The sequence below is a fragment of the Ambystoma mexicanum genome, chromosome 8 (assembly GCF_040938575.1).
Source record: "Ambystoma mexicanum isolate Mex_15411 chromosome 8, UKY_AmexF1_1, whole genome shotgun sequence".
NCBI lineage: Eukaryota > Metazoa > Chordata > Amphibia > Caudata > Ambystomatidae > Ambystoma > Ambystoma mexicanum.
Genome location: NC_090929.1, coordinates 151,649,042 through 151,676,648, shown reverse-complemented (window position 1 = coordinate 151,676,648; position 27,607 = coordinate 151,649,042). Strand labels below are relative to the sequence as shown.

Genomic DNA, 27,607 nt, shown 5'->3' with positions numbered 1-27,607 from the left:
AGACACTTGATGGATATATGGAAATTCTCAAACAAGTGAGAGTGAGAAACAATTAACAATTGAAGTAAGAGTTCAAGTTTGCAGTCAAGGTTCAGAGACAGACAGTGACTAAAGAACAAAGGAGTAATTTAATATTCATCTGCAATCAATATAAAGAGCCTATCAGCAAACAAGCATAGGCAGCAGGTATAAGGGAAGGGGTGCAAAATAGTAACATTTTAGAGTCAGGTTGAACAGATAGTAACTGTAATCTATATATATTGTTGTCTGATATCACAGACACTGAGGAGGCCAGCATCTATCCTGTACCAGAGGGCATCAGTGAGCCAGTGAAGATCTGCATTTTTTTTTATTTTCTCCATTCCCCTTGGGTTTGCCAGCTTCGTAGTTATATCTGCTGAGAGACTGTTAGGCAGGCAGATTTAGGAGGTCTGGTGGGCCAGCATCACTCCTGCAGGAAGATTCAAGACTTGGTATTGCAAAGCAGGCCTTGTCCAGTCTCTCTAACGGAACAAAAGATTCTAACTGTATGCAGCCATCCTCCACCCCTGCCCTGTACAATGCCTGATTGAACTGTCAGTCCCCTCCCTACTAAACAAAGCTAAAATTACCCACATACTGAAATACTAAAGAATGATGGCAATATCCCATTTGAAACAAATATATTAGAGAAAGTACCCGCTCATTAAACTACCCCTACCTAAAGTCCTCCAAGATCACCAATCCGTTTTAGGGCACACAGACAAATAGCAATCTCCTTGTTTAATATCTGGGGAAATCTCCTCTAGCCCTTAGATGGAAAGCACCTGAACACACATAGCTGTAAGATAGCTCAGCAGGTTGAGCGCTCGCTGCAATCTGTGTGTGATCTGCAGGTCCGATCCCGGCAAAGACAATTCAGCCTTTCATCCTTCAGGGATCAGTAACTAGTACCACTTCAGGGGTGAGCAAAATTGTATGTATATAGGTTCTATGTAAAGCACTTAGGCGGGGGATTTCCCAGCAATCCCCGCTCGGAAAGTGTTGCGAGCTATGGGGGGCAGGTGGTGTTTGCAGTTGTCCTCCAGGTGGAACAAGACCTGCTCCGCCGACTTCCCTCGGATCAGCCAGTCATCCAGGTAAAGGGAATATATGGACGCAGGATCACCTTGAACTGATGGTGCTTGTCCCCCATGAGGCACCTCAGGACCTTCCTGTGCTTTCGAAGTATCGGCGCATGAAAATAAGCATCCTGCAGATCTATTGACACCAGCCAGTCCTGCAATTCGAGTGCGTGGAGAATTTCTCTCAACGTCAGCATCTTGAATTGGTCGTTCCTCAGGAACCTGTCCAAGGCCCTGAGGTCCAAAATGGGACGACACCTCCTCATTTCTTGGGCACCAGGAAATAACGGGAATACCAACACAGTCCTTTCTGCTCAGGAGGTACCTCTTCCACGGCACATTTCAACAACAGGGCTTGCAGTTCTTCCTGGAGCGCCGGTTGACTTTGAGGTGGTTGGGGTCTGTACGGCGGTTTCCTTAAGAAAGGTAGACAATAGCCCCAATGCACGAGCTCCAGTACCCAGGCGTATGAGGTAATCTCCTGCCATTGGGGCCCGTGCTCAGACAGCTGTCCACTAACCGGTTAGTTGTGAGAGGGAAAAAAAATAATTAAATATAAAAAATAAAGCAGCTTAGAGGGCAGAACCTCCCCCCGCGGGCTGGCCTCTTGAAGTCCTGCTGCCCCTTCCAGACCCCAAGAAACGCTTCTGCCATTGCGTGAGCTGCACTTCCCTGCCGTAAGGCACATAACGCCTGTAGCCTCTACCTCCAGAGGCGAAGCAAAAGGCGGGTTTGGCCGGCTGTGCAGCTAGGCCCAGTGATTTTGCAAGAATCTTCGACACCTTCCATTTTTCCAGGGGGCCTAGGGGGTAGTCAGCCTTCTGGCCAAAAACGAATTCACCCTCAATGGTCATGTCCAGAAGTCTGTTAAGGACATTTGGGGAAAAGCCTGAAGACCAGAAGTAGCCCTGCCTCCTCAATGCTAAAACTGATGCCATTGAACGGCCCACGCAGTCAGCCACGTCCAGGCCTGTTTGCAGCAACTGCCTGGCCACCTCTTTGCCATCTTCCATCAGCTGTACACAGTAGTCTTGCATCTGCCCCCTCAGGGATATATTGAGCGGCCTGCTCTACAGCCTTCCAGAGGCTGAAAGAATACTCGACAAAGCCACTGGCCACGATAGCCTTCAGCGCCATGCTGCCAAAGGTAAATACCTTCTTAGACATAGCATCAATTCTCTTACCTTCCCTGACAGGGGGCTGATTTGTGCAGTTTGAAAAAATGAGCTCCCCACCCTGACAGCGATGTGTCTGTAGTAAGGGTAGCCTTGATGGCAGGGATGTTGAATGACTTGCCCTTTCAAAGGTTCTCTTTTGTCCACCACTGCAGAAACAGAACATTAGGATGCAAATCCACCACTATATTGTCCCATAGACCGTTTGCTTGCAACCATTGTTTCATTAACCACTCTTGCATTGGACGCCTGCGCAACTGGGCGTGTGGTACAAGGTAAATGGAAGGTGCCATTGTTCCTAGAAGGTGCATGGCCTTTCACCCGGTTACCAGACAAGTGACTATAGTGGGATTTGAAAAAGCATGTTTTGCACCCTCTCGTTGGAGGGCTAGACAGTCTTTTGTTTGAATTAGTGCCCCTGGAAATTGTTTTACCTGGTTGGGCATTCAAATTGATTTTTTCCTTGATGATTGAGAAGCCCAATTGATAAAGCAGGTTGACGGTTTGTGGAGTATTTTGCGGACACAACTGAGGTGGCCCCTGTTATTAGCCAGTTGTCTATGTAAGGGTACACTGGAATGGATTGCACCGTAGGTGTGCGGGTACCACGGCAAGGAACTTTGTTAACACTCATGGCGATGAGGCTATGCCAAATGGCAGCACCTTGAAATGGTAGTGTACGTTTCCCACCTTGAATTTTAGATATTTTCTGAGCGCTGGCAACATTGAAATATGAAAGTCTGCATCTTTCATGTTGAATATTGCCATGTAATCCCCTGGTTTCAATAGAGGGATTACTTCCTGCAGCATTGTCCTGAATTTCTATGGCTTGACATACATGTTTGCAGTACGCAGGTCTAAGACGGGGCGCATTTGGGAACAAGGATGTACACTGAATAAATACCTTAGTCTTCCTCTAGAAATGGAACCAGCTCTGTAGCAGTCTTAGAATCTGCTCTAAAATCAAGTGATGTTCTGCAGAAATTCTTGATCAAGGAGGATAGAGGCTGGGTCTTTTAGGAATTCTATCGAATATCCCTTGGCCACAGTGGTTAGCACCCACTGATCTGATGTTATCCACTCCCATGCGGGGGTGAACAGTGTTACACAGCCCCCTACTGGGGGGAAGCATGGGAGGGTACCTGGGCCAGAACGCAATTTGCTGGAGGGGGCAGCAGAGCCTCTAAGAGGCATTCTGGCTCGACCTTTACCTATTAAAAGCTCTTAACTGGTTTGAAAAGAGGAAGACTGGTTTTGAGGACTGTATATTGAGGATGAAGTGGCTACAAACCCAGACTGAGGCTCTTGTGTACCCATGGCTCCGAAATGAATGCAGAGTATTAAATGTGCCACAAAGAATTAAGGGTTTTATCTGAAATCTGCCCTAGTGTCTTTAAGGTTTCATGTTCTTTCTTTGTAGTTTCCAACGGTCATCCAATGCCTTCCCAAAGAGGACAGTCTTCAATAGGCATATTTATTAGGGTTGCCTGTGTTTCGGGCTTGAAACCTGAATTCCAAAGCCATGTATGGTGTTTGACCAATGTGCCTCCTGCTAGGATTCTGCAAAAGGTGTCTGCTGAAGAGTATTTTTTAAATATTTTGGCCTTCCTGTTTCTCTTTATTAGAAACCTTGAGTAATGGGGATCCAATTGGTTTAAGCGTTTTTTTTTTTTATATCAGATCCCACTGTGTATTAGAACTAGCAAATAAAGCGTTAGCTATGCTAGAAGTGGTCACTCACTTGCCTAGGGCATATAATCTTTTGCACTGCTTACCTGGAGGTGCCTCAGCATTGGATAATGGCCTACCTGCTCTTTTGCTTGTTGTGGTGACGACAAGCGAATGAGGCTTTACATAACCTCTAATGTAAAGTGGGTCCGATGGTGCTGGCTTGAAAATGTTTTCTATGTTGGGGTTCCCTGCACAAGTTAATGAAGGCGCAACTAACTATGGTGCAACTCTTTAATTGATAGCAGAAGAGGAAAAATCTCGGCCACAAAATCAGTGTTTTCCCTCTGAGTCTGGATATTAAAATGGTTTGCAGCCCTTTTAAGAAACCTGTTAAACAAAAGCGGTTTGCCAATGGAGTGACCTGCCTCAGATGTAACATCAGGAGCGTCTATAGTACTGATGTCTGCATCATTTGGGTCATACTCAGTGGGGGTCATCCGAGTCATCATATCATGTGTCCTGACCCCACACCTCTTTAAATCAAGCTAGAAAAAGGAGTCATGAGAGCACTGTGTGTCATGATGATGCTGCATGGTAATGTCAATAATAGTATGTGTAGAAGTCTGATGCCTTGGGGACTTTGATTAGAGTTGTCCCATTTCTAAAACAAGTGCTTTCTATTAAACAGTGTAATATTCCATAAACGTGACAAATGAGGAAACTTGTGTCCTCAAAATGCTGTCTAGTCCAAGTACCTGTTTTAGGGGTCTCTGGCAGTGGGAACAAAATTGCTTCTGGGTCTTTGTTAGGACTGGTTTTCTATACTGGTGGACAGATGTATAGCAGGCCAACCTAAATTGTGACAGGGACAACTCTGGGGAGCTGTAGCCAAACCAGTTCAGGTAGCAGTGACAGGCGGTCTAGGCTAAGTTCTTCAGAGGTGGTGAGCTTTGTAAAGGGCCCACAATAAATTCACAAAATGGGAATCACAGATTACACTTAAGACAGGATGAATAAAAATACAATTATTTATTGGCCAAATACATTGTAGAAAAATGACTACTGGCAGGTAGTTACCACACAACACTATCAAAATAGATTACATGTATACATTCACATATCAGAGGACCTACTGTACAATACAAACTCCTGCAATGAAAATGTAGGGTTATGTTATGCACTTTAGGTCCACAGAGACTGATACCCAACTTAAAATGTCCAGCCCTAAGTTGTCTGGGGCCTTTTGCCCAATAGTTCAGGTAAAGTTCCACAGATTCTTTGAAGCAGGAAAAAAGTGCAGGAAGTGTCTCTGGGGTCCAGTGAAAGGTTATAATTGCCAGAGTACAAGTTAAACTAGCTAACAGAAGTAGCCCCAACTTTCAGAAGTCTTGTAGGGCCAGCCGAGCATCCCCAAAGTTCCAGGTCAGAACTCGGAACGGTGACGTCAGCAGCACGGTAGCCCAAACTCGGAGCTGGTCAGCCACATGATGGTCACGGGCACTTCCGAAGGCTCTTCTTTGCAGGGTACCGAGTAGATGTCAGGAATGGATGTTCCCTCCACTCCCAGTGTCGTAGCTCCTTCGCAGGACTGCTAAAGATCGTCAGCAAGACAGGGCTGCTCCAGGACAGCAGCAGAGGTTGGTAGCCAGGCATCCTTCCGACGGGTCTCCGGTTTCTTTGCAGGTCTCATAGCTGGATAGAAGTCTTGGCTCTTTCAGGTTTCTCCAGGATCTCTGAAGAGTTGGTGCAGGGGGGTCCCCTTCTTATCCAAAAAGCCAGGTAAGAGCAGCTGCCCTCACTAGCCAATGACAGAAGTAGCCCACACACAAACCTTTAAAGTGGTCCGATCAAGGTCAATGGAGGGAACACTCATGCATAAACAGTCGAAGGTCTTCAAAGATGCTCGTCAAAACATGTGTCGAACTGCGACAGTGAAAAGGACAATAGTTATTAATTATCAAAGGGGCAGTGCTATGGACTCTGCGCGTATACATGACCAACCACAATGGTGGAAAAAAACTATGACGGACATCGACACGCGAGGGATCATGGGTTCAGTAGACTTCACAATAGGGATAAGAGAACGTCCCTTTTTGAACTTTAAAAACAATTTGTGCAATACCCTGCACCTACCACTAGATGTCAGCCTATGCAAAGAATGTGATTCTAAGCAGATTCACAAGCTTCAGAATAAAGGTATACCATACTAAACAAAGTACTTGCACAACCTGGCTATGAATCCTTCAGTCATGCTTCTGCATCTCTGCCTCTGGGTAGTGCTGTCCGCAAGGTATTTTCTACCATCTTCAAAGAAGCCCCTAAATAATTATTTGGCATTTCCTTTCAGAAATCTGTATTTCCGAAAACATGACTTCAATTCCCATAATGCACCTTGTGGCAGTTCTCCTTTCCTGGTTATTCCTATGCATCAGTGTAGGAACCACAATCCCCAGAAGACCTAGAGATCAGTGCTACTTTCACCTTCTCAGGACCAGAGAGGGAGGAGGCAGATTACATTCAGGTGTGCTGCTCCAGGTGCTGCTAATTAGTCTGCTTCAGCACAGGGCAGGACAGTGTTTAAGCAGCTGCCTGCAGGAGCACAGGCCTCTTGCATTAGTTTGCTCTCAGCCCTTTTTGCCTTGAACCACGATATTCTGCTGTTTCCTGTTGCAGTCAGATCCTGCTCCTCTTCCAGTGCCCGGTGCTCCCTGCCTGGCAGCCCTGCCACTCCCTTCTGCCCTGCTCCTCTGGGCTCCCTGCCTTGCAGCCCACTACTCTCCTCTGTCTTCTGCCCTGCTTTTCTGAGCTTCCTGCATTGCAGCCCTGCTCCTTTGTTGCAGTCGTTGTTCCCAGTCTGCAGTCCCTTGCTCTCAACCTCCTATTATCTGTCTCCCTGCATGCTGTTCCTTCTTCCTTTCCTTCAGTCTGTCTGCTGGCTTCAGCTTCCAAGTTCCAGTCCTGGGTTTCCCTGTATCAGTCTTCTGTCCAGCCCTCGTTATCCCTCTATAGAGCCACAGTTTCCCCGTTATCTGTCTTCAGTCCTGCTCTGGTTATTGCAGTCCAGATTTACAGTTCCTGATTACCGGTCTGCAGTTCCAGTCTCCTGTATTATTGCAAATATAATCTTTTTTACTTGCGTTTCCCCTTCTAAAACCTTGCTTACTTGACTGCCTAGTTGTCCCTAGTCATTTATGTTACTGTTCATGTCCTCACGTGTGCTTCTGTTATTCCTTTGTTCAGAGTTTGGCTGCTAAGGGTTACCCAGCAGGCAATCTCTGCCCCTTCCCTTGTCTTGTTTTACTTGTAGTCTATAGTGAATTAAATGTAACAATGTGTTGCGTTCTGTTCCCTCAGAGGACATTCGCTGTAGGTTCTGGCTGGACCCATACCGGCTTGTCTCGTGTAAGTACACTACTTCTTTGTGCCCTAGGGTCCAGACACAGAAGCCATTCCTGCTTCCCCTTTCTTTGGGCATGCAAGGGGTGGTGCCTGTAAAAGTAACTTGTACAGAAGCATTGAGCTTCCCTTATATCTGTGGGCAGTCTCTAGTCCAAATTGTGTATACACCCCTAGTGTGATCCGTCATGGTTTGTCCACTGCATGGTTCCCATCCCTTTTTGTTCAACGTTGAGATCCGTCCTTTCTTCCTGTTCCGTCGTTCTGAATTACCTTGCCTATTCTTCATTCAGGTTTAGCTTCCTGCTGTGTGTGCTTTCCTGCCCTCTTACATCAGCACAGCCGCCCAAAACCTACCCGAGTGCCCTGCACAACTTCTGACACCTTCAAGGGTTCAAATGTCCACTCTGCAAAGCTTCCTTGAAAACATGTTCCTTTCTAAATGGGACCAGATTTAAAAATAATAATGAAATGACAATGGAATAAAGCATATTCTGTCACTGCTACTATACATTAACCTATGCATTCAGAATGTATGGCAATCAGGCATTTAACATTGCCTCAGCAGTTGTGAAAAGCAAAGCTTTTGTACATAGTTTGCGGACAGGACAAAACACTGAAACCAGTTAATACAGACTTCTAGTTAAGATGCTATCTGGCCATGCTTCAAGTGTACAATCATGAAATTAAATTTGATACAACTTACAGTATTGGGATTGGTTAGGTTCCTTGCATCTGTTAACCAGCTGCTTAAATGGTTATATGTGCTTCGTCTGAAAAATAGAAGGGTTTAATTTACAAATTTGAGGAGTTAAGTCACTGTTCCCTCTATTCATTTTTATTCATCATGCACTCCAATATCCAAGGTCACCCCCTTCTTCCCCAATGTATTTCAGTTTGTTTCAAGAGTTTCACACACCAAGTCAACATCACTATCAATTCATAAAATATAATGAGAAGTAAATCGTGAGTAGTCCGGTAATTAGGAAAATGCAAACAGGACCTTTGTGTAATGGCCCATGAGATTCGTTCACAAATGCTTTCTTGTAAAGAAGTTGAAATAATTGGGTGACCAAAGACACACACCACTGCTCTGGAAGAGCAGATTACCGACATCCTCCGAACCATTTCAGGACCTTGATTCAAAACCGCAAAAAGTCAAAAATGTTTCAATAGACTTGGCATATGACGGGTACTGTCCTGTCATTTGGATTGTGATGCATAGCAATATACAGGAAGTATAACTTAATAGGCTATTGTCAGGTAGAATGTTGGTTAGAGCGTGCATCAGAGCCAGGAGACAAAGTACTATAGTTCTTGAATTGTGTGTGCCATAGGTGTAGTTAAGCCTCTTTTCCAGAGATGTTTATTCACTTCTTTTTTTTTAACCCAGCCACCATTTAAGGTGGTGAACGCCAAGGACAGCATAAACAGCAGCTAGCTAAATATAGCTGTCGAGCTTGATCACTCTGGTCAACCGGGACTTTCAAACACCTTTCAACTGTTAGCTGGGCCAAGATGGAGCCGGGACACTTGTTCCCAATTAGAAACCTCCAGCAAGCCAATCAGCGCTCTGTGGAAAGCAGACAACAGTGCACGCTCATGCAGACTGATACAACAGAGTTGAGCACAAGCTCTGAAATGAACAGATTTTCTGTGAAAACGATATAGACTCGGCTGAGGCCATGAAGGACAAACACAGCCTTAAAGGTGTAGGGTTCAAAATAGAGATTTGATGAGCAGGAGTTAAAACCAGTTCCTGGTTATCTGGCATCAACCAGTAGAAAGGAGCTACCTCTGGGGTACCAGGAACTAGTACATGGCGTGCCACAAATCTAAGTGACCCATGAGATGCAAATGTCATTTATGTACAATCCATTGTGCTCTAGATATATAAATGTCACATAGCTATGTTTGCATGACACCAGTTGGCCTGGGGAGCTAAATGTAGTTCCTGGTAGCTAATCGTGTCATGGTAACATGGCTCTCCTGGGCTAGAAGCAGGACCTAAATGGCTGCCAGCAATTTCAAACGCAGGAGATTTGTTCCACTTATGGTTGGAGACACAAACCCGATAGAGGTACAAACCAGTGAACAGCTCTTTTCTCTAGGAAAAGATTAGTGACCCGCGAGACAAGCAAAAAAGCTTTCTAGGCCAGCAAGAAACTAAAGTTTTGAGTGGGGTTAGCTTTTGGAAGGCAAAAGCTAAGGTTTGTGAGTCAAACCAAAGGTTATACATTCAGGATAGTAATATACTATTTTTGGGGAATAAGACCAGGTTAGATATACTTTTACAATCTAATCAGTATTTCAAGGGTAGTATACCCCTTTAGTCATGCAGTGACTCAGTTAAGAAATCACTTAAGCTACTCAATGACAAGTATTAACAAACTTGTAACGATTTCTGAATGCACGAAGCAATTAAAGGAAAGTAAAACCCAATTACCCTTAAAGACCCAAGGTATTTCAAGTTAAGTAATGGATTTTTGGGGAAATTCTAGCGTTGACTGCTCTCCATTGCTACCTTGATTGCTTTTTGGCTAAACTTTCAAGAGTTCCCTGTTTACTATAACTAGTGTGGCATCATAAAAACTATCCACCAGGCCAGATGCTAGCCAACCATCTCAACAAAATCTCCTTCTGATTACTTACAGAACCACAGTTCCTAGAATCAAACATGTCATCATGGGAGCACGCCACATGGAGAAGCAGTGATGCCAATCAGACATCTTGCACCTCTGCCACACAGATTTCCCAGGGCTGAAGGAAGGTGGCACTCACAGTGAATGCCGGCCAGACTGGGCCGTATAAGCCAATGCCCCTGAGCAGGGGGGGGGGGGGGGGGGGGGGGTGTGTGTGGGTGTGGGTGTGGGTGTGGGGGTGTGGTTTTAAGTAAAAAAATACATTTTTACATTTGCATGACTGAAGTAGAGCTGAAGAGAAAGAAAACGAGAGAAAGAGAAAACGAGAGAAAGAGAAAACGAGAGAAAGAGAAAACGAGAGAGAAAACGAAAGAGAAAACAAGAGAAAGAGAAAACGAGAGAGAAAACGAGAGAGAAAACGAGAGAAACAGAAAACGAGAGAAAGAAAATGAGAATAGCTTGAGAGTTGAGATTTGACTTGAGTATGTTAGAGTGGTAGTCGAGAGGCATGTGAGAATAGGAAAAAGTAGGAATAGAAGGGGAAGTTAGTGGAAAGAGTGGTAGAAAGGGGAAGTGCAAGGAAGACTGAATATGAGAAAAGAAATTGCAATTGGAGAGGTCGGAGGACAGGAGTGAGCAAGAAGCGTGAGATGGAAGGGATGAGTGTGAGAAGATTGGAGGGACACAGGGCGAGAGTAGTAGATCCCAGAGAGAGACAGCGAGAGAAGGGGCAAGATCAGGTAGAGAAAAAAAGTGAGGGGAGAAAGGCACCATGACCATCATTGGTTATATTGTGGGACTTACGAGTAGGATTCCCTAGAAATCCACAGAGTGTAAGGTAGATAATGCTATGCCCTCACTGGAAGACGAGGATATAACCAGAGAGTAGGGCTTTACCCTTTACTGGTCTTTCATTGCAACCTGGCGGGTAACAGGAAACCCTGGGTTAGGGTTGATAAAGCCCATGGAAGATTGTGGGATTGATAAGGCTCTCCCCCACAGAGCCCTCCCCTCACCCCCACTGCAATGTGATCTTCCTGCGACCAATCATCAACCAAATTGTTTGTGAAATCCACAAAAAAATCAACTGCATATCCAGATACTGGAATTATTGAAGCCATCTGTAACACCATCTGGTCTCAACTAATTAGATCTTCAACTGGTTGCTCCCTGGGCTAATGCGCTAGTCAAGAAATATACATCACGGTTAAACATATATAAATTAGTTGCGCTTATTTAGCCGACACGTGTTCCGACCTATGGTCGTTTCCAAGGCTTACAAAATGCGCTCAATACTGATGTTCAACATTGGTAGTAGTAACCACTCGAGTAACGGGTTGTTTTTCTGTATGTTAAAACTCCATCAAATTTGGAATAAAAAACAAAACGTATTCATTTTTCAAACACATTCTCTTACAATGAAAATCCTGTCCCCGCCCTCAACCCTGCCCCTGTACGGAACAACATAAACCAGCACTTTATTGGCACCTATAGCACATGTGGAGAGAGGGGCGACGCTCTCTGCGCCTCCTTGAAGTGGGCCCAAAGCATCACAGAATCCTCATCCCCTTGCGCCACAGGCATCCGCCATTAAGGGGTGGGGCACTGCACATTATCCCAATACAGACCTGCCATGTCTGATTACAACACCAGTTAATTCCAAGACTCTGCATAGACCCTATAGAATCCCATCCACTGCATTTCCATACCTGCCCCCATTCCATGCAATGCTACCGTGAGATTTTCCATTAAATATAATTCCCTGGCTTTCCTGGATCACTATCACAGTTGGCAGCTGTGCCCTCTCTACCAAGAGATCGTCGGACAGGCCTGGGCCACTGAAAGCAAAAAGTGGACCATGTGCATGAGGGACCTCCACTCCTCTTCCAGCCCAAACAATATCAGCAAGGGGTACCAAACCCTCACCATCCCCTCTGTCTCCCGAAACCAACCCTGAACCGTGGAACAATAGACCTGGACCACCACACGTGCTAATACGTTGCATGCTCCCTACATGCCATCCAGCATAACCGGCTCGCCCCTGTGAAAATCTTTGAGAGCCTCACCGGGGCGTACTGCCAACGATCTAAAAGCTTAATACTATGTAGCTTATAAACATTGATTATATTTTGATGATTCTTGAACTCTGCGCATGTATGAAACCTATGGAAGTACTAGAACGAGAAGATAACCGACCCTGAAGGTTATGCTTGGATCTAGATGACGATTGGTCTCCTGGCTCTGAGAGTCAGTCGGAATATTACTATAAATATCACTGGCACACCAGATGCTCAATTAGATGGTCTGTAATTAACAAACGTGAAATAATTTCTAATATGAAATGCTTAGAAATATATGTATCAAGAGTTTCTTCGCGCTTCGGAATTGGTACTCGGGGCTAATGAACTAAACACCCAAAGGCGTATTGATTCTTATTAATATGTAACATCCAAGATTTATGCTCATCAAGAAAACTTGCTTGGATAATAGGGCATTGGCGTTTAAAAACTGCCACAGGTTCATCGAGAAAGCAGGATAGCCTAAGACATTTGAATATGGTGTGCAAAGTCTACCACTTCCTTCGATAGAGATCTTGTTCTAGCATAAAGGAATTACAAGGCCATCTTAGCGATGAAAGAATGGGACCATAGGCTAGCATCCTGGGACAAATGAGGTACACTGAATAAATACGACATGCATTTCTTACCGTAATAGCATTTCTGATGATTGCATCTGCTTGGATTCACATGCTTTGCATATGGTCCGACATCCAGTGGTAAACACGGAGTATTGCATCTTGTCTTTCGGGGACCGAAAGGGGACGTCGGCATAGGCGTGTCTGTAACACTATCCCCATCGTGACGTGTAGTGTATCCAAAATCCCTCACGCGCTGAGGTCTCTCCGATTGGATTTTTTCTGCCATGCGGGAGCCCAAGGCTATAGTGAGTGAGTACATAAAGAGAGAAAGTAGTGAGACGTCTATATTCCTTCCACCCAGAGCGGGGAGGTAGGGAGGGCGCATGTGAATCTAAGCAGATACAATCATCAGAAATGCTATTACGGTAAGTAATGCATGTCTTCTGATGCTTGTTAATCGGCTTAGAATCACATGATGTGCATAGACTAGCGAGCAGTACCCGAAGTTGGAGGTGGGTTGTGAGAAGGAACAGTAGAGAAAAGACGTCTTAGTGCTGCTTGTCCCACCTGAGAATCAAGAATGAGTGTCTAGGCAATAGTGTTTTGTAAAGGTGTGTGCAGAACTCCAGGTTGCCGCTTTGCAAATGGACTCAAGGGGAACATTTGCAATGAATGCTATGGATGCCACAGTGCCCCGAGTAGAATGTGCTCTAGGCTTGAAGGGCAGTTCTCTCTTAGCAAAAGTGTAACATAGTGTGATGCATTTGACAATCCACCTTGAGATAGCGGATTTAGAGACGGGATCCCCTTCTCTACCAGCTGCCACAGAAACGAAGAATTGCTTTGCTTTCCTCAGTGGTTTAGTTCTTTCCAGGTAGAACATGACTGCCTTGCGCACATCTAGTGTGTGTAGGCTTCTTTCGGCCATGCTAGTAGGGTTCTGAAAGAAAGTGGGTAGTTCGATTGATTGGTTCACATGGACCTTTGAGATGAATTTAGGAGCAAATCTGGGATGTGTGCGCAGAACTACCTTATCTTTGTGGACTGTAACAAAGGGGTCTAGAACAGAAAGTGCCTGTAGTTCGCTAACCCTTCTGATAGAAGTGATAGCCACTAGGAAGGCCGTTTTATAAGTCGGATCTTTTAGACTTGCTTTATGCATAGGCTCAAAGGGAGCTCCCATGAGCCTGGTCAAAACCACATTTAGGTCCCATCTAGGGTCTGGGTGAGAAACGGGAGGATACATCCTCTTAACCCCTTCCATAAAGGCTTTAATCACCAGTATTTTCCACCACAACACTTTTTGTTGCAATGTGGTGTAGGCGGACAGAGCAGCCAGATGAAACTTTAGGGAATTGTAGACTAACCCAGTGTCCAACAGATGGGTTAGGTACAGCACAATGTGTGTGGGTGATCAATCGATGGGATTGATGCCCTTGGAATTGCACCAGATGACAAAACGTTTCCATTTGCTGGCATAGCAATAACGTGTATTCGGTTTCCTAGCTTCACTTGAGTATGTCCATGCACCTCTGAGGGAGTTGCAGGTGTCCAAACTCTATGACCTCAGGAGCCAAGCTGCTAAATTCAGAGTTTGTGGGCATGGGTGTAGGGTCTCCCCCCTGTCCAGAGACAACATGTTGTACTGGCTTGGTAGTTTCACTGGTGGGGAGAGGGACATTTCCATCAGGTGAGCGAACCAGGTTTGGCGGGCCCACATGGGGACCACCAGTATCATGGTAACTGGTTCCTGGTGCATCTTGTGCACTATCTTGTTGAGAAGGGGAGTCAGGGGGCAAAGCGTAGACAAATGTCCCCAACCATGTTATCCAGAGACCGTTCCCCCTTGGATCGGTTCTGGGGGTACCTGGAGGCGTAGTCTTGGCATTGGGCGTTCTCCTGAGTAGCGAACAGGTCGATTTCTAGGAAACCCCATTCTGCGAAGACGTTGGACACAATGTCTTTGTATAGCCGCCATTCGTATTCTTCGGGCAGAGGTAAATCTCTGCTGAGCACGTTTGCCAGAAGATTGGAGTTCCTGGAACATGTTGGGACGACAGAAACATGTTTGAGAGCCCATTTCCAAATGTTTTGGGACAGCTTGGATAACCCTTGAGAGTGAGTGCCCCCCTGTTTGTTCAGGTAATACATGGCTGTAGTGCTGTCTGTTAGAATCAGCACCGTCTTCCCCTGTAGTTGCACCTGAAAGGCCTTCAAAGCCTTGAACACCGCTAATAGCTCCAGTAAGTTTATATGGTTGGACGCTACTTGAGGGGACCAAACTGTGCGCGGTCGGCTGAAGCAGGTGAGCCCAGAGATGCGTCTGTAGTGAGAGTGGCTTCCACTGCAGGGGTGGTGAAAGTCTTCCCCTTCAAGAGGTTTTCTCTTGACCACCACTGCAGAGAGAACAAGGGCTGGCGAGACAACTACCAGATCTTCCCATTGTCCGCTGACCTGACACCACTGGCTGTTGAGCCACTCTTGCATGGGACCCATGTGCAGTCACGCGTGGGGAACCAAGTATATGCATGACGCCATCATTCCTAGCAAGCGTATGGACTTGCGCACCATCACCTCCCGACTGACTACATAGAGGGATCTGATAAAGCATGTTCTGAACCCTCTTGTTGGGGGGGAAGACGAGACCGCCCTTCGTCCGAATTAGAGCTCCCAGAAATTGTTTTATTTGACTGGGGACTAGACTGGATTTCTTTTTGTTGATTGAGAAACCCAGACTGAAGGAGATCTACTGTTTTTTGGGTGTTCGACAAACATGCGTTGAATGAGTCCCCCGTGATGAGCCAGACGTCGTGGTAAGGGTAAACTGGGACCGCCAGTCTGCGCAGGTGTGCTGCAGCCACTGCCAGGACTTTGGTAAACACCTTTGGCGCTGTGGCTATGCCAAAGGGGAGTACCTTGATTGGTAATGCCTGTCCTCTATCATGAACCTTAGATATTTCCGATGCGCTGGCAACATTGAAATATGAAAGTATGCATCTTTCATGTCCAATGTTGCCATGTAGTCCCTTTGTTTCAGCAGTGGGATCACCTCTTGCAGTGTTACCATGCAAAAATTCTGGGGTTTTATAAACTTGTTCGCTGGGCGCAGGTCTAGAACAAGGCGCATGGCGAGATCCTTTTTGGGTACAAGAAAGTACACTGAATAAATACCCTTGTTTACCTGAGGAATAGGGACGGCTTCTATGGCGTCCTTTCCCAGCAGTGCTTCCACCTCTTGATTCAGGATCTCCAGATGGTCCGGTGAAAGGCGCCGTGAGCGTGGCTGTCTGAATTGTGGAGGTCGGACGAATTCCATGCAGTAACCGTGGGCGACCGTCTTTATGACCCACTGGTCTGAAGTTATCCCCTCCCATGCCATGAGGAAAGATGTTAATCGTAATCGTGATGTTAATAGTGACATGGGAAGGGACCTGGATTTGGTGGTCATTTCTGACCAGAGGCTGTGGCTCCTCTGGGATTGGGGCTTCTACCTCTGTCTTTGCTGCGTTTCTGACTGTTTGAAGGGTACTATGCAGGGCATCCAGAAGTTTGTCCTGTGTTGAAGTTCCCCGTGCCGTAGTAGTTTTGAACAGCACAGGCTTGCCCTCGAAAGGACCGCCCCTCTGGGTGGAAGGTTTCTTTGTGATCTGTTGCAGAGAATTCAGAGTCTCATGCTCCTTCTTGGCGGTTTTCAAAGCCTCATCCACCGCTTTCCCAAAAATGTTAGATTCATCAATGGGCTTATTGATGAGGGAGGATTGAGTTTCCAGTTTAAAACCCGAGGTACGCAGCCAAGCGTGTCTTTTAAGTAGGGTCCCTTGGGCCAGAGACCTGCCTGCTGTTTCCGCAATGTCCAGGGTGTTTTTGATCACATGCTGGTTAACATGTCTTTCCTCCATTACAATGGAGAGAAGCTTGGATCTGTCGGGTTCAGGAACCTCTTGGAAGCCTTCTAGGAGCAAGTTCCACTGAGCGTCAGCATAGCTTGCCAATAGTGTGGTATTATTAGAAATCTGCGTAGTGTATGCGGCAACCGTAGTGACGCGTTTGCCTAGAGCATACAGTCTTTTGGATTCCTTGTCCGGCGTCGATTCCCCCGTGGCCTTTTTCGAGTGGTAGTCACTACCAATGAATCTGGGACGGCGTGCCCTCTAATGTATAGAGGGTCGGAAGGGGAAGGGCGAAATCATTTTTCCACTCTTGGGTTCACTGCCCGAGTTTGAGCTGGTGATACCAATGAGGGAGTCAACCTTCTCTTAATAGAGTTAAGGAGGGGGATGGCCTGGCTAGATGGAGGCTTCTCCTTAAGGATATCCTCTACAAAATCATGCTCAGGTACAGCCTCTTGAGAGGAGATTTGAAAGTGTTCAGCTGCTTTTTTTCCAACATTGAGTTGAATGCCATTTGGTCATCTACAGGTGAGGCCTGGTGAGCCGGAGTGGACGGAGGAGAATCCAGGCATAAAACATCAGTGTCCTGATCTTGCTGTGTCCATGGGTCTTGTCCTTCATGCTGGGTTTCTTCCCAGTTGTCTGTAGTACCCGGCTGTTCCTCCTCATAACTTTGTAGAAATGAAGCTTCTTCCTCTTCATTACAAATGTCTCTATATGTGTCCATGTGGACAATGTCTTCCTGCTGGACGGGGGAAGACGACGTATCTTCTTGAAAATGAGAAGGAAATTGGGGGTTAGGTTCTACGCAAGACCTTTTTAGGGAAGGATAATAAGAAAAACTGATAATCTTCTCCAGCCGATCCATACACCCTTCGAAATTCTCTCTAGTCCATTTAGTGGACCCAGATGGGCCTACGGGTGGTAAAGCAATATTCTCTGCCCTACGGCGCCGAAAAGAGTCTCTTAGGGTGTCGGAAAGAGGCTCTTGACTATCTTCGTACGTATCGTCAGAATTGGGATCCCAAACCGCATCTGAAGCTTTTTCCGCGCCTTGTCCCATAACTTTTGGCGGAACCGGGGTAAGACCCACCGCCGCCGTAATTCTTTCGATGCTGCCTTTGATAATCGCCGAATCGGCGTGAGACAGTTGCTCCGATGGTCTATCGGTAGGTGTATTACCTTCCATGGCACTAGAGGGCCTAGTGGTTGGTTTTTCAGGTAGAGGCCTAGCCGTAGTTTTTGGGCCTACTGCGGCCTTCGGGACCGTCGCAGCGTCGGACTTCCGCGCTTCGACGCGTGAAGTTTTAGGAGTAGCGCCCTTACTTGATTTATGTTGCCCAGATGCAAGACGCTGCTGCGGATGCAGGGAAGGTTTTGGATCCGCCGCTTTCACCTTTTTCGACAAAGACGCTGAAAACGGTGTAAGGGTTGTCTGCTTAGTGTGATGCGTTTGAACGCCGCTATCGCCTGGTGTTGTCCCTGTAGCGAGACCAGAGTCAGGCCTTAAAGGGTCGGGGACCGGCATGGCAGACCTAGAAGTGTCCGCCTCGAGGTCTAACATCCGCAACGTATGTTTGGTCATCCGAGGTACCCCCGTCGCTCTCAGCGGGTGTGGCGGTGGGGGAAAGGGGTTCCACCCGCAACATACCATACGCGGCCCACCGCTTTACACAGCACTACTTAAAGGTCTTAGGCCGGAGGAGTTTGCAGGCCGCACACCGCTTTTCGTCCTGCTCTGGGGGAGACAGGCGTTACAAGTCCTGTGTTCATACTTCCAAGGATATCTGACCCTACACTTAGGGCAGAATCTAAAAGGAGTCCTTTCCATAGCTAAAGGGAAAGATGACCAGACCAAAAGGGTGAGGAGGGGAAAAGAGGAAAGACATACCGACAATATGGCCACCCCGACCCCACTCTCGCTACTCTATAGGCCGGCCAGAGGGCCAGACCACATGGAAAATCCGGCCGCCGGATCTTAGGCGCCGAAATGCACAGCCGTAGACGAATCCCCTGCAGTCTTCGTCGAAGATGTTCTCATGACCGAAGTGACTTAACCGACAAGTCGGTAAAGATAAACAATGTCTCTTGTAAGAGCTCCGCTATAGGGCGAACAGTTATCTGGGCGGAAAAAAAAATCTGAGGGACCTCGGCGCGTGAGGGATTTTTGGTACACTACACGTCACGATAGGGATAGTGTTACAGCCATGCCTATGCCGACGTCCCCTTTCGGTCCTCGAAAGACAAGATGCAATACTCTGAGGTTACCACTGGATGTCGGACCATATGCAAAGCATGTGATTCTAAGCAGATTAACAAGCATCAGAACCTTGTTTACCTGGTGAATGTCGACTACTTCTATGGTGCTCTTTTCCATAGGGATCGGCACCTCTTCCAGCAGGATTTGCAGGTGTGCTGGTGATAGAAGTCTGCTCTTTGGTGGGTGGTATCGAGGTGGTCAGTGGAACTCTATGCAATACCCATGGGCGATGTCTTTAGTACCCACTGGTCTGATGCAATTCCCCCTCCCATGCGTGAATGTATGACAACTGTCCCCAGAAGGCATGGGAGGGGACCCGGACTAGCGAGTCACTTTGATGTGGAGGCCTGGCAGCCTCTTGGAGTAGAGTTCCTGCCTCTACCCATGCCTCTGCGCTGCCCTCTCTGCTGATACTGGCTGTTGCCAGATGAGCCTTGCCAGAGAACTATGGGGTACCTCCAGCACCATATTGAACATGGGGAGATCAGGAGAAGGACAGACGTTGGAAGGAACGATATTGTGAACCTCCCAGGTGTTTGAAAGGCTTGCCCGTAATCTGGTTGAGCAATTTCAGCTGTCTCCAACACAGGGATGAAGCCAAGGGGTCTGGAGGAGGAAAAGGCTGTTCAGAAGGGGGAAGATTTACCTGATAAAGCCCTAGCGATATGCTGGAGGCTTCAGAGTACTCCTCTCGATGAGAGGGGATGCCCCTGTGTTCTCCCGCTGATGAAATAGCTGCAAGACTCACGTATTTTCGCCGGCTGAATGCTGGGTTTCCACGCGCCTGTAGACGTCATTGCAGTTGTCGATTCTGCCAAAGCCTTAGGTGCTAGTGCACCCTTGGACGACGGGTCGGCAAGCATGTGCTTATTTGTGGGAGCGCCCTTGTGAGAGGAAAGCCCAGTCGGATATCGAGAATACGGTTGCGCGGCGGGTGCCGGATGGCAAAGTTCAGCAGGCACCGAAGTTTCAGCGGGCATGTTGGTGTTTGGTGCTTCGACATGTCAGTCGATGCTGCCTTAGGGGTTGTGTGTTTTGGCTTAGGTGGTGCATGTGTACCCTTGTCACCGGGGTGTGTAGTCCCCATAACAGAACTGGTTGTCGGTCTGTCGGGGCTGGGGACGGGCATCTGGGAGCCTGAGGGTTCTGCCGAAAGGTCTATGGATTCCAGGTCGAAGCCATGGCTGCCGCAGAAATCCTCGTCATCCAAAGCAACGGTGCCAATGGGGGGGAATGACTCGGCATGCATCGCATAGCCGCCCACTGCTTTGTCCGCCTGTCCTTTAACGTCTTGGGACGAAAGAGTTTGCAGGACTTGCAAGAACGCTTGTCGTGGTCACGAGGTAGACCCCTATTGCAACCGCGATGGGTGTTCTTCCACAGGAATTTGCTGATACACGATGGACAAAATTTAAAGAGCGTCCTCTCCACAGCAGAGGGAGACGGGAGCCACACCAAAGAGCAAGGAAAAGAAGATGCATTTTTGAAAAATAACCTGGGGCCCAGTCTCCCTACTGTAAGGGCCTGGCCGGAGGGCCGTGGCCCCCCCCGGTCAACAGATGTCCATCAATTCACCGTTCGCCGAGCAGTAGTGGATATCATTTGCATTGCGCATCCACGAGGTAGTTGTCGGAGAGAGGTAGCAAAGACTAGACAACCTTCAGTCGTGGGACAAAGAAATAATTAATGAGCAATAATAACTCTTGCGAGCTTCGCACAAGGCAACCAAATAGTTGAGCAGAAAAAAACAATCTGAGGGACATAGACGTGTGAGGGATTGTGGCTACACTAAACGTCATGTTAGGGATAGTGTTACTGTCACGCCCATGTCAATGTCCCCTTTCAATCTTCGAAAGAAAGATGCAATACTCTGCAATTACCACTAGATGTCGGACTATATGCACAGCATGTGATTCTAAGCAGATTCACAAGCATCAGAAAGCAAGATTACGCATTCAATTGCGGGAGGAGGTGTGCCTTTGTTTCAGACATTTTTTATTTTGTGTCTTCACCCACAATGTCTGTCCCTCCTGTTACATGCGAGGGAACCACAGCGATTGTTTGGATAGTATGACTTTTATGCAAGTTGTTTTGTAATATCCCCGCACCCTCAGAAGTAATTACCTCTACCATGGACACTAGAGTTAATGAGGGCACTACGTCAACGACAGATTTGTCAATTATAGGGTTGTCTACAGGCATCATCTGAATACCTTTATGTGAATCACCCATGAGTGGCGCAGTACCTCTGGAGGCAATATGATTGAAGCATTCCTCCAAATCCTCAACATTGATGTTAATAGAGCTCAAAATGTTAGTATGTACCTTCACTTCTTCCCAGATATGATCATACAATTTCAAAAAAGAGCTCAAAACCATGTTAAGGACAGAAACTTGGAGAAGACAGCTTCATGAGATCATCGGCCTCCCTCAATGTGTGATGAACAATGTCCTCCTTGAATTGAGTAGAATAGGAGACGATATTAAGAGCCTACCGCAGTTCTCTTGCATCATGAAATCTGTCTATTCAGTAAGTGACCCAGGACATGAAGCATCAAATATCTGCTGGATTACGGTCTCTGAAACCTCAAGTTTTATTTTGAATAGCAGAGTCTGCATACTCAATTATACTAAGTCTGTTAAGACATTCATGTGTGTATGATGCAATGTTGCAATCTTTCGGGTAGGCAAGATAGATTTAACTTCCGTGCTTGTGCCAGATATTTTAGGGAAGAAGTCTAATGCATTGAACCGCAATAGGGGTTAGCGGAAGTTGTGCGGGTGCTTTCCGCATAAAAGGATTTGAATTTTCCCCATACTTTCTTCCTCCTTTCGTTCATCTCTGTAGAGGCATATAGAGTTTTCATATTGGGCATCCCATGCGTTGCTTTGTTCGCCACCTAGATTGTGCCTCAGCAGCCACAATAGCAGCCGCTTGACCTTTCATCTCAGCACCAGCCGAAGGACCATCTGAGGCGTCAACCATTACCAACTGGAGGGATCCCTGCAGAGGATGCCATAAATAAACTTAAATCAGATGCGCCAGCTTGGATTCTCAAAGCCAGTGCGCACAGCCATGATCTGTGAGGGCCAAAATAACATTGGGTTCTAAGGGTTGCAATAATGCCGCCCCGCAGTCACCCAAGACTAAGCACACACACTGACTGACTGCAGGGTTCCTTCTGAGCTTCCCTTTGAGCGAGCTCCGTGCTCCGTTTTTAGATTTCAGTAGAGTATAATACAGAGCATCGTTGCTTGATCCAACAGACACTATGTTGTTTGAAAGATGGTCCATACAGTACCGTTTGTGCCGTAAAATTGATCTTGAGACGCCACATCTAGCCGTGGAGCCGTCACAGCAGAAGATAAACACCTCCCCAAACAACTCTGCGAACGCTCCATGTTGGTTTGGAGTTCTTGTAGTAGAGGCTCCTCTTTCAGCAGGAAAATGAGGAGGAGCGGTATGACAGCAGAAGACAAACACCTATCAGGGCCAAAGGAGAATTCTGAAGATCTGCAGGAGCAGGCCTTTTGACATAGGAGGGATATTCGGTGGCTCAAAGAGGTAAAGGCTCAGGCAGTGGAGGCTACCTAGGAAATGGCAGTTGGGAAGGAGTAAGCACAGGAAGAGGAAGCAATTAAACCAGAAGGTACATACAGACCTGCACTTCCTTGATCAGACCCATTAAACAGGCATCCATTGCCTGCGATGTTGCAAGCTCTTGGAATTTTGCAAAGAATGCATTTTCAGTGGAGGGCACTGAACACATGTCCAAATAGCAGTAGCCCATAGATATAAAATGTCCCTGAGACCACAAGCCCAATCAAGCAAGAGGCAAAGGGTGCCAGATGGGGTTAAACCAGGTTGTCGATACAGTTGTCCACTCCACTCTAGCAGTGAGGTAGAACTTGCCTAGGATCAGGCCGACTCAATGGAGGACTCCTGCTGCCCTTGAGATGAAATGGGTCTTGCTAGCATCTCACTGATGACGCAAATCTGTTTCACAGGCAGACATCCAAACGGTGGCAAGAGCAGGCAATCTCAGGGTGCAGGTATCAGGACAATGGCCCTCAGGATGAGATGTATTAGCTTCTGTCTCGCACAATAAATTGTTAACAGGGTCCAAAGACCCTTCAGTCTGAGGGCTGATATTGGACTTGCAAAGAGGAATCTTGGAGATGCCAGAGTAGTGGCTAGGAACAGGTAATGTCTGAACGCTTCCGAAATCAGGAAAGCATGTGAACATGTCATGCGGTCCGAATGCTAAGGAGAAAACAAAACTCTACTCAGCCCATTTCTTCTCAAGACGCAAGGTAATCTTGTAACATGCATTAACAATGTGTTGCAGAAGTCACAAAGCTACCCATGCATAGCCCATGCCTTCGCAATTGAGCAAACTTGTGGGGATCTGCTGCAAGAAAATGACGGTCATACTTCGAACAAAAAGTTAATCCAAACTGATGTGGCATGTTCTAGCAGCACAGGACATCAGGAGGTAGAGGAAAAAAACTATGTTAAAAATAAAATGGTGCCGTAGACAGTAAAAACACTGCGTGATGTCAGGCGTCCTCTCCCTCCGAGCAGGTTCGAAAGGACTGGCGAGCATGCCCAAGAGGCAGAGTTAGGTTCACACATTATCTCCCATTTCAAAATTCAAGTTTTTTTTGCTGTAAAAAAAAAAAATAAAAAAAAAATGCATCAGTCCCTTGCTAGCGAAATGGTACCGGATGCAAGAGTTACACCTCCCCAAACCCACTCACGCTGCTTTGGTGACAATTGTACTAAAACCTAATAAGCAGAAGCATAAGTATGCATCGTAATGGGCATTATCACTTTCATAATACATCACATACATACAGAATACAAAATACTGGATAAACTCATTATGCATCATATATTACCCCGGATGTAGTTTAACTGTTTGTGATGAGGTGAGATTTGTTCCTGTAACATTCACACTGCATAATCTACGACGGTGTTAGGGAGAATTTACATTTTAGCGCTTAATATCTCCCACCTTAGAGACCCGCCCCACGCTCTTTTTGCTGGACTTTAGAGCTTTCATTTTAACCCTGCAGTGAGACCGACCTTTTGCTCATTCTGTTTTGACCTGACTTGGATTATGTGTTTTCACTGTTTTTGGAGTCTGACAAACTCCATAGGCATCTACTTTTTATATGGTGACACACATCACCTTCAGTGCAGTGTCACAGAAATCACTTTAGATTTGTCATAAGGTTTAAATACCTTTTCTTGTGTGAACTACAGTTACCACGAATAGTAAAGTGAAATTGACTTTACTTACCTTTTTTCTTTGTAGGTCCAGCACACCATCTTATGTGGAGTGCTGAATGGGTGTGGGGGGCGGAGGTTACCTAGTAGCCCCTTATCCTACATTCTCATGTAACATTGTAATGTTACCCTCCCTACTTTAAATGGCTGGTGGCAGTGGTTTAATGTTCCTACCATTGTGCTTCTCTACCGCAGGCTGAATCTTCAGCTGCAGTATGGCACCCATGGGTGACCATTTTGTCAAAATGGCGACCAGCGCCATTTTCTATTTGTGAGGTCTTTCTTGGGTTTTACTCTCCTTGAAACTCACTTCTGGATCCGGTGTGTCTGGAAAGGCAGGATGTGAGGGAGGTTCTCAAAACTCCCCTGTCATTTGTCTCTAGGAATGCCTGAATGCAACGAGTCCCGATTGGCTGGCTGGTGTGATTGCCAGCCTAGGCTGTGCCTGAATGGGAGAAACCTGCTTAAAAGGCGAGGGTTTTGGGACCAGAGACACTCGACCACTGGGAGAAACACCAGATGACGAAACTGTGACCGAAGCTTGCTGCATCCTCCTGGACCTTTGAATTGCCCAGAAAAGCCCTACTGCTGAGCTGAAACTCCTTTTTCTAATCGAATAGAGAAGCTCCGGAAGGGATGACTTCTTCCCTTGGGTTAGTGGCCAACCCGAGACGAAAGCCACTGGACCATCATCCCCGACTGGCTGTACTTCGATGCTGCAGGAACTGAGTTCCAGGGGTCGAGAAATCCATAGCCTCCAGAAGCAGGACGACCAGAGCTCCCCTCACCAGAGTGCAGCACCCAAGGAGGGAAGGAAGCCCAACCGGTATCCAAGATCTGCAATGGTGCTGTTTACAGAGTGCTGAAACCGCAAAGTGCTGCTGATCCAAAAAGAGCCCGTAGCTGCCGACTGCTTCCAAATTGCTGCCGCAGGAGCCCTCCAGACATCCTCCCTCTTGTCCCCATGACGGAGGCTCAGCAACCCAGGGTCGGCATCTCTGCAACAGGACAGAATCCAGCTAGACCACTCTTCTTCAAACAGAGGTACTGTATAGGCTTGGGGTACTTACCTCATTGTCTTTTTGGCTGTGCTCTTCTCAGTTGAGATTTGCAATGGCTGCTTTTGAGAGTTGATCCTAGCTCTTTTCACAGGCTTTACAGCTTGTGACCCTACAAGTGATTTCTACAGAACTCTAAATCTGTGCAAAACTTCTCTTTGTAAGAAGTGCCTCAGCTCCAAAGACTCTGTTCCAGTTGACTTGGGCTATCCTGGCTCCCTGAAGACTCTAGTCCATTGACTTTTATATTTACGTCTGTTAGGGAGAATTCTCAAAAATGTGCTAATTCCCTCCACCTTAGAGACCTCTAGCAACTTTGCTGGATTTTGAGCAATTGATTTTTTTACCTGGAGAGAGTGAGACCCTTTTTCCCCACACTCATGTATTTTAATATGATTTTATACACCGTTTCTTTTTGGTTATGGAGTCTAACCAACTCCATAGGCATCTTTTACAATTACGCCACAAAGCACCTTCAGTGCAGTGCCACAGGGAAGTATTCAAGATTTCCCAAGGTTCAAATACCTTCTCTGGGATCAACTACTGTTTCCCAGAACAGCAAAGTGAAATTGGCTTTACTTCGCATTGTACTTGCTAGACCCAGCACACCCCATCTTACAATAGAGTGCTTGAGAGGTTACTGTGTCTAAATGCTCATGTAAGACATGCATTACTCACCGTAATAGCATTTTGGTTGATTGTATCTGCTTAGATTCACATGCTGTGCATATGGTCCAACATCCAGTAGTAACAGCAGAGTATTGCACCTGGTCTTTCGGGCACCGAAAGGTGACGTCGGCATAGGCGTGTCTAACACTATCCCTATCATGACATGTAGTGTACCCAAAATAACTCACGCGCCAAGGTCCCTCCGATTGTATTTTTTCCTGCCATGAGGGTGCCCAAGGCTATTGTTAGCGAGTACATAAAGAGAGAAAGTAGTAAGACATCTACGTTCCTTCCACCCGAGCAGGGAGGCAGGGCGGGTGCATGCATGTACATCTAAGCAGATACAATCATCAGAAATGCTATAACGGGGAGTAATGCATGTCTTCTGATGCTTGTTAATCGGCTTAGAATCACATGATGTGCATAGGACTAGCAGTACCCAGAGTTGGAGGTGGGTTGTGAGCAGGAACAGTAGTGAAAAGATTAATAAAGTCTTAATATTGCTTGTCCCACCCGAGAATCAGATCTAGAATGAGTGTCTAGGCAATAGATGTTAAAGGTATTTGTACCGCGCACCGTCACCAACGGAATTGTTCCCCAGGCGCTCTGGCAGATCTGTAAACGATAAGGGGGGTGGGGGGTTAGTAAGGTGAAGAGGGAGTAGGATAGTGAGAGGAGTGGTGTTCTGTTGGCAGCTTCAACTCGGTATACACCGGATGCTGAGCTTTGGTGCAGGTGTTGGATCAGTGTCAGTCCGCATGTGCTGTTGCTCCGGCTTATGTGTTGTTGCAGTGTTGTGAAGTGCGTGCAGCTTGTGGTGCGAGAGATGGTTGTGTGAGTTTTTGAGTGAGATAACTATGCAGAGTTTGAGGTTATATTGGTTAGTGGGTTACCTGATCTTTAGCATGCTAACATTCACAGTATTGTCTAAGCGTGGCACTTGTTGGCCTTCACAATCCTATCTAGAAGCGGCGCAGGCCACTGTTCAGAATTCTATCTAGGTGTGGACATGCTAACATTCACAAATCTATCTAGATGCGACGCAGGCTAGTGTTCACAATTCTATCTAAGTGTGGACATGCTAATAAGGGAGGTGAGATAGAGTGGCAGGGGTTTTCTGGAGTAGAGTGATTGCTTTACTCCCCACCCATGCCACACTCACGGTTTTTGTTGGTGTCTGTTAGCTGCTGGCTTCCTTGGCGTACCCTGCAGACACCTGCAGGCACATCTTGGGGCCATCCTTCGCCGCAGGGCTGCCGGGCAGAGGGCTGCCCTAGGGTGTCCTTGATGTGGGGTATGTGGACCAATCCGGATGGAGTGGGCCTGTTGGGAGGCGGGCAGGGGGAAACCAGGAAGGGGTGGGAAGGAACAAGTTACTTACCTGTAACTGTTGTTCTCCAGCATGGGTCTGGCATGGATTCACATACTCATGAATATTCCCCATCGTCAGGCTGTGAATCCTCGGTAAAGAAAAAAATCAGTATCAGTTTTGTTTCTGATCTGTCTTTCTTAGTAGTAACCAATCACTGATCTCTGGGTCATACTGCACCCAGCCAATGACTGACCTCACCCTAAGCCCCGCCTCTGGCAGCCATCCTCATTTTTACAGCACGCTCAAGTGTTGGCAGTCCTTGTGTTTAGCTCTCGAGTTTTTTAGCTGCGTTTTAACGCTTTTTCAGGAGATTCTCATTTTTTCGGTTTATTCGAGCCTCAAGCTCCACCGTTTCTACTTCCGTTTCGGAATTCTTCTACACCCCTCAAGGGTGAAGTTTTCGTCGAGTTTACACTTCTTGGAGGATTCCGGAAGATCTG

The 27,607-nt window shown here is 46.7% G+C and overlaps 1 protein-coding gene across 2 annotated transcripts in view; it reads right to left on the bottom strand.

The window, feature by feature from the left end:
- The window catches only part of RAB14 (RAB14, member RAS oncogene family), a 423,502-nt gene that overhangs the window by 243,197 nt on the left and 152,698 nt on the right, over positions 1 to 27,607 (bottom strand). For both annotated transcript variants that reach the window (XM_069609520.1, XM_069609521.1), the window contains one exon: positions 8,052 to 8,118. In XM_069609520.1, coding sequence (XP_069465621.1) covers positions 8,052 to 8,118 — 67 coding nt within the window. The remainder of the gene's footprint in view (positions 1 to 8,051; positions 8,119 to 27,607) is intronic.